This window comes from Trachinotus anak, unplaced genomic scaffold (assembly GCF_046630095.1).
Source record: "Trachinotus anak isolate AG129_WGS33_773 ecotype Australia unplaced genomic scaffold, CSIRO_AGI_Tana_v1 ptg000019l, whole genome shotgun sequence".
In the NCBI taxonomy this organism is placed as follows: Eukaryota; Metazoa; Chordata; class Actinopteri; order Carangiformes; family Carangidae; genus Trachinotus; species Trachinotus anak.
In genome coordinates, this window is record NW_027273870.1 from 25,649,490 (window position 1) to 25,656,056 (window position 6,567).

Below are 6,567 nucleotides of genomic sequence, written 5' to 3' on the forward strand. Positions count from 1 at the left end.
AGATAATGATTTTGGATACAGTCTGATTCTTCTTTCAACCCACATGGGTTTAAACCACATGTAAGTCCTGAAACAAGCACCTCAGAAAGGAGTCAGTTCAGTTTCATGGGTTTATTCTTTTTAACCATAAACCAACCAGATGAGACTTTCTTCTGATTGCTTCACTTTCCAAAGCTCTCACTCTGACAACAGAAACAGCTCATTAGATCATTATTTTTGCATTTTACGTAAAAAGGGGACACAACTGAAAAGACATTTTGAAAATAAACAGTAACAGTGAGAAAGGACAAAAAATAAAATGATGATGTTGAGTAGTGGGAAAAAAAAACAGAACATGCAGCCACACTTCTAGTTTCCTTTTTCTGAGAATTTTATCACGTAATGTGAAAGGAAGTGATGTTACAACATAAAAGCTGCATCCAGGCGTCACTCTCAGACAAACGCTCCTCTCCAGTCTTCGGGCCGTGAGTGAACTGCTGTTGAATTTAACCACCGCGTTACATGTTTGATTCTTTCGGATGAGTTTTTTTATGAATGCAGCAGTTGTTATAAGACTGATACAAATACTGTTATAGATTCAACCTTCTGATCAGAAACTGAAGGAGCACAACAGCCATGTTGTTGGCCGGAGCTGGACGTGTGTTCATGGGTTTCATCCTGTACATCTCAGGTAGGATTTATTGATTATTCCTTCTTATCATACACTCATTATCTGTTAACTATTTAAAATTTGTTTTACTGAGCTGACTTACATTGGTAAAAAGGCTGTTGACTGACTACTGAACAAAAAGTTACTGAATTGAAAATTTGTTTCTATAAAATAGAAAACAAAATGTCACTTAATCGGCTCTTTAGATGCCATGAACCTGTCCAGATGTTTGCTAATATAAAAGCTTCTGTTCAAGGGGTCAGTGGACGAACAAAAAGCATCTGTGCCTTAAAAGGTTCATCAGTGGATCTGCTCTGCTCAACTGAAGTTCCCACTTCAAGCAACAAATGGTTCACTGTGCACTCGGATGGCTACACTTACATCCTGAATGAGATCTCTGTGGATGGACATCGTGTAACATCCAACATGTCTGACAAAAGTCAACCCACTCTAACAATCAAAGATCTGACAGAGAGTGATGCAAACCGTTACTGCTGCAGTGAGAATACTGACTCTACACATGCCTGCTTGCAAAGTGTAATCAGCCTCCAAGTTGCAGGTAAAGTGGCTGTCACTTATTTTTCCATGAAGAATTACATGTGTGTGTGGATGCCAGTGTTATCTACTGTATATTCACCTTCATCTCAGACCTGCAGGTAAAGGTGATTCCAGCCACAGAGGAACAGACGGTGACACTGAGGTGTAGCAGCAGCTGTCCTCTGACTGAAAACCCTGCAGCCTACATCTGGTACAAGAACAGAGAGCTTCTCTATCAGGACTGGTCTCCCTGGTACCAAGAGCTGGTCAGCAGTGAGGAAGCAGTCAGATACTCCTGTGCTGTCAAAGGCTACGAGGAGCTCAGAGCCCCTGAAGTCTCAGTGGGTGAGTCACAACATTTAGCTTCTTATTATGTTACACAACCAGAACTGTACAATATAACTTGAAGTATGAATTTAAAAATATGAGTGAAGGGGCAGCATGAACATTTTTAATCACACAAAAAAATGCAATTAGTTCTTCTCACACCTCCAATTCTTATCTTGATCAAACATTGTCTGTTGTGTGAACATTTGTGTTGTAGATTGTGTAAAGGAGTGAGAAACCTCCATTGTGGTTCACATTGTTTTCATTATTAGAAAGGGACATGACTGTGACTTCTCCTCAGAAGTTTTGTTTGAGAGTTTTAACTCTCAAACAATGCATGCTGGGAAGTCTGTTGATATACTGGTTAGTTTCTTTAAAAACTTTATTTAAAGAGTTGAGTGAACACTCAGCTGTACAATCATTCAACTCAGCATTTTAGGTCAACAGACTTCAAGACAGAACAACTCATGTTTCTGTGTTCTGAAGTTGAATTAACTTTTTATTTTATATATATTTACATTAGCTTGATGAGAAAAGATGACATCATTCCTCTAAATCCCTGTGGGATGTTTTACAGTGTTTGGTTTAACATGTGACACTTTCAGAAAACATGGAGTAAAACTTGTTCAGCAATAAAAATACTAAATGTAATTTCTCTTTGTTCAGACTCGGTCACACCGACCTGCATTAATGTGACCTATGCTAAAGGAAGAATGTGTGAGCAGACGTCAGTGGATGAGTCCTGCTCCATCACATATCCCACAGGTTAAGTTACCACAAACATTTACAGACCTCCTTCCCTCAGGACTGGATTCATGTTTCAAAATAAACATCTTTTACACAATATTGATTTTGTGTTCACACTGTTGATGTTTGTCTTTTGTTTTCTCACTTGTGTTTTTTTAACAACTTATTCACCTGTGCAAATTACGCTTTAAGAGTTTTTTGACACTTGATGTAACTTCATTATTAAACAAACAAATTAAAACTGTCTTCATCATCTTCCTACAGAAATACGTCTTCAAAGGACTTCACCAAGAATCCTGACCTGTACCACCAGCTGTCCACTGACTGACCCTCAAACTGTCTATAGTTGGTACTGGAACAGACAAGTGTACTCATACTCTCAGAGTCAGCTTATAATTCCCAGCTCTGCTCACAGCTTATCTTGTGCTGTAAAAGGTCTTAAGGATCTGCTGTCTCCTGAAGTCTGTGAGTATGAACCAATGATCAGACTGTCATCTGTTTAAACTCATGGAATCATTAGTGTCATAAATCTAAATATAAGAAAGACAAATACATGAAATAAGAAATATGATGATGTGAATGATGACACAGCATCAGGGGAGTGGGTGAAATTACTGAAACACTGTAGAGTTTATTGTAGTTGTCTTAAAACATTTTCCTTTGACTTTAAATACACACTGGGACATGTAGGCAGCAGCTGACATGTTGCATATGCTTATGGTAGAGACATGAAGAAATCCATAAAACAACAAGACTAGATCATCACCTGTTATAAGGCTGGACTGTAGAGTCATTGTGTGAAATTAAGGATGTAGATGAAAACTGTTGTGGAACAGCTGTGAACAACTACTTTAAATGTAGCTAAACCCAATTCAAGAAGTCACTAAATGTCATCACAGGATGATGTAATATGCTGATTAGCATGTACATGATGTCACTGCATCATATTTTCATTCTGCCTGGTGTCAGCTGGTTTCAGCCCTTTATCTGCTCGCTCATGTGTTCACATATACAGTGTTTTAAAACAGCCAAAACCCAATTAAGCTTCTCTCATTTACATGTTTGTCTGTTTCTGTTGTCAGACAACAGAACAATATAAAATGGTCAAAGAAATGTGGCTCATTAAGACAAAAAAAAGTCACTAGTTTTGCTGCTGGGTGATTTATTGAACAAAGTTGCTCGAGGGGTCTGAAAAGTTGGTAAATCTGGAGACAAAGGCGCAAGGTTGGTAACACTGCCTGTGAACTGCTGGTGAGAGAAACTGACTAATGATTGTGGCAGTTCAATGAGTTGGTCAAAGCACTGACTTCAGTGTTAAAGTGATGGTTCAGGTTATTTGACCAGGGCTTGTGTGAGGTAGCTGAGGTACTGCAGGTAACACACTGACTATGCATGACGACCTCACACAACCACACATCAAATAACCTGAACTATCCCTTTAATTCCATCAAAGAATCATGATATTTAAGTCCCAACATTTATCCTAAAACCTGATAGTGTTTTTGTTTTTCTATATTTCAGGTATAGAGGGTGAGAACTGTTGGAGTGTGAATTATGCCAGCAGGAGAATCTGTGCTCTACAAGGCTCTTCAGTGGACATTTCAAGTAAATACACACATCCCAACAACCAGCAGCCACAGTTTAAACAGTGGTATAAAATAAAGAGAAATGGGGAGGAGGCTGGTGAAGAGCTGATCACAGCTGCTGGTCGTGTGCAGTATCATGAAGACAGGAAGAAACACCACACGCTGACAATCAAACAGCTGAAGAAGAATGACTCTGCTGAGTACATGTTCAGACTCCAGACACCTACAGCTGGGAAACAGTTTGATCCTCCTGGAGTGACTTTGGTTGTCACAGGTAATTCCATAGAATAAATAACTGTGTAACTCTCTATTTTCTCATGCAGGTGTAAGGAGTTGTTATCCAGGTCTGAGAACTTGTGGATCTTTTTATGTATTTACTGACTCATATCATTATATTTCAGATCTGAGAGTGAGGTTGAACCCTGCAGTGGTGACAGAGGGTCAGAGAGTCACACTGACTTGTATTACTAGCTGTCCTCTTTCTGTTGGCACGACATACACTTGGTACTTGAACCGTCGACCTCTGACCCTGCCACAAGGTCAAAACAAACACCTGGTTCTGGACCCAGTCAGCAGTCAGCATGCAGGAAGCTACTCCTGTGCTGTAATAACCAGCAGAAAATCCAATGAGAAGACTCTAACAGTCCAAAGTATCAGAAAGGACCACGGATCAGCAGCTGCTGCAGGAGCCAGTGCTGCTCTGCTGGTTATCATCCCTTTGATAGGTGTAGTGGTCTTCTTTTGGATTAGGTGAGCAACACTGTGCTCTGCTGCAGATCAATAACATTCGAGTTATTATCTGAAATAGCTTTTTCATGTAAGATTTATTTCTTTTCATTCATTTCTCTAACCAGAAGAAGGAGGAATTCAAGTCAGTCTTTGACAACTGAAGCAACAGAGAACACTGAGCAGGTAAAAAACATAAATTTCAACAAAGATTTTGCACAACATGAATTCATGATCACAGGTCCATAAGATTTAACTCGAACTCTTGTACTCTAGTACGAGTTTCTTAGAAACAGAGAACAAGTCATTTCAAACTGAGCACAAGGGTTGATGAGTACACCATCCTATCTCGAGTCTGATCATCCTGATCTTCACCCTGTCAAATTGCCAAAAGCTGATATGTCGGCCGGAGGGAGGGACGGGGGGGTTATCATACCTTACGATGAATACCTACTGTGTTATGCTGCATTTAAACACAACTAAGACCCCCATTACTTAACCAGTCCAGTTTCAGTGTAGTGTAATTATTATTGCTTCAGTAATTACTGCCCCACAACGTGAACTAACATTATTTGTCTTGTTCCTCATTAGTTAAACCCTGGTCCTGTGTATGAAAGCATCTCAGCTCAACCAGCAGAGCAGGACGACTTTCACTACAGCACAGTCCTCTTCTCTAAGACCCAGACAGATCCTCTGTACTGCACCGTCCAACCACATCAGCCTGAGAAAGAGGACCATGCAACTTATACTGCTGTCAGCTTTAGACCCAACACGACCCCTGAGTGAGCATCTCTTACCATTACAACTGATTCAGGATCCACTTCATGACTTAACTCATTTTTGGCACAAGCTCTACTTTAATAAAACCCTCCAGTGCACAGAGGTGTGTTGTGGGTGACCTCTCTGATATGACAGACTTTACTGTCACATTTTAAAGCTTCTCCACCTCTATTTCACTTCACCCCAAAAGGACCGAGCCTGAAGAGTGTTGCGAGAAGCAACTTGCAACACACTTTGAAATATCTGTCAGAAAAGAAAAAAAGTGTTTCTGAAAAAGTAGTTACATGGAACTTTGCATGTGTTAAAAAAAAAAAAAAAAAAGGGCGTGCAACACAGACAAATGTGTAAAGAGCTGCCTCAGTGATACGCACAAAACAACACACAACACAAAGTTGAAGACGCCACAACTCCTGCAGCACTTACAGTATCAACAACTTTGCTGTGCATTTGTTTGCTGCCTTCATCAGGGTCATGCATTTTAAAAAAGTATGACACACACACACACACACACACACACACACAAAAACCTCAAAAGGTACAATCAGTCCCTCAATCTTAAGTCACTTTGGAAACAAGCATCTGCAAAATGAGTGAATTTAAATGTAAATACTATATCTAAGAATGTGAAGCAATTCACATGTAATGATTTTTTATTGTTAATGTGTGATCAGATTAACAACAATATCAATTTAAAATAAATAAATTGAATAAATAAATACATCATGACACTTTCCCTGTTGCCCGCAACAGCCTGAGGACTGTTTACTATGTAAACAACAGACCTTAAATGAATATGAGACAAAAATTAAAGCCAGCTAAGCTAATGACTTATTTCTCAAAGAATTCATTTGTATTGAAGAATTTGCGTTTCAGCTTTATGTTAATTCCTATTTAGGTATCAGCTCTTACAATACACAAAGCTAACGACCAGCTATTTAAGCAAATACTCACCTCACATTAAATGACTTGTCTAACCGTAAAAACTCATGACCGCCGTTTCAAGTTTTGTTTTTAAGATTGACTCATGTCAGAAGTGTTACCTGTAATGCCATGGGTCTCTATATTGCTTTTCTATGCTTGCAGCATTTTTATGACCATGTATCAATATGTGACATACTGTCCATCCATTAAAGGTTTATTCATATGTAAGTGTATCTAACGAAATCTTTAAAAAAATTGGTTTCTTATCTTACTACAACAGAAAAGATATATATA

General features: G+C 39.0%; 1 protein-coding gene across 2 annotated transcripts; it reads left to right on the forward strand.

The window, feature by feature from the left end:
- The first annotated feature begins 470 nt into the window (after window positions 1-470).
- LOC139635990 (cell adhesion molecule CEACAM1-like) lies at window positions 471-6,496 on the forward strand. Of its 2 annotated transcripts, none has more exons than XM_071503614.1 (9): window positions 471-670; window positions 906-1,208; window positions 1,298-1,531; window positions 2,180-2,278; window positions 2,525-2,725; window positions 3,782-4,120; window positions 4,248-4,596; window positions 4,701-4,758; window positions 5,164-6,496. In XM_071503614.1, the coding sequence occupies exons 1-9, from the start codon at window positions 616-618 to the stop codon at window positions 5,356-5,358; spliced, it is 1,833 nt and encodes a 610-aa protein (XP_071359715.1). In that variant the 5' UTR covers window positions 471-615; the 3' UTR covers window positions 5,359-6,496. The 2 variants fall into 2 exon arrangements, with proteins under 2 accessions (XP_071359715.1, XP_071359717.1); XM_071503616.1 differs by having other exon boundaries at window positions 4,704-4,758.
- Window positions 6,497-6,567: the final 71 nt, after the last annotated feature.

What these genes read in the sequence shown, in the direction of transcription:
- LOC139635990 (XM_071503614.1), top strand. Translation starts at nt 616, where the DNA reads ATGTTGTTGGCCGGAGCTGGACGTGTGTTCATGGGTTTCATCCTGTAC. An exon ending in AATCAGCCTCCAAGTTGCAG is followed by an intron (nt 1,209 to 1,297) that starts GTAAAGTGGCTG and finishes CCTTCATCTCAG; the next exon opens with ACCTGCAGGTAAAGGTGATT. An exon ending in TCTGCTGTCTCCTGAAGTCT is followed by an intron (nt 2,726 to 3,781) that starts GTGAGTATGAAC and finishes TCTATATTTCAG; the next exon opens with GTATAGAGGGTGAGAACTGT.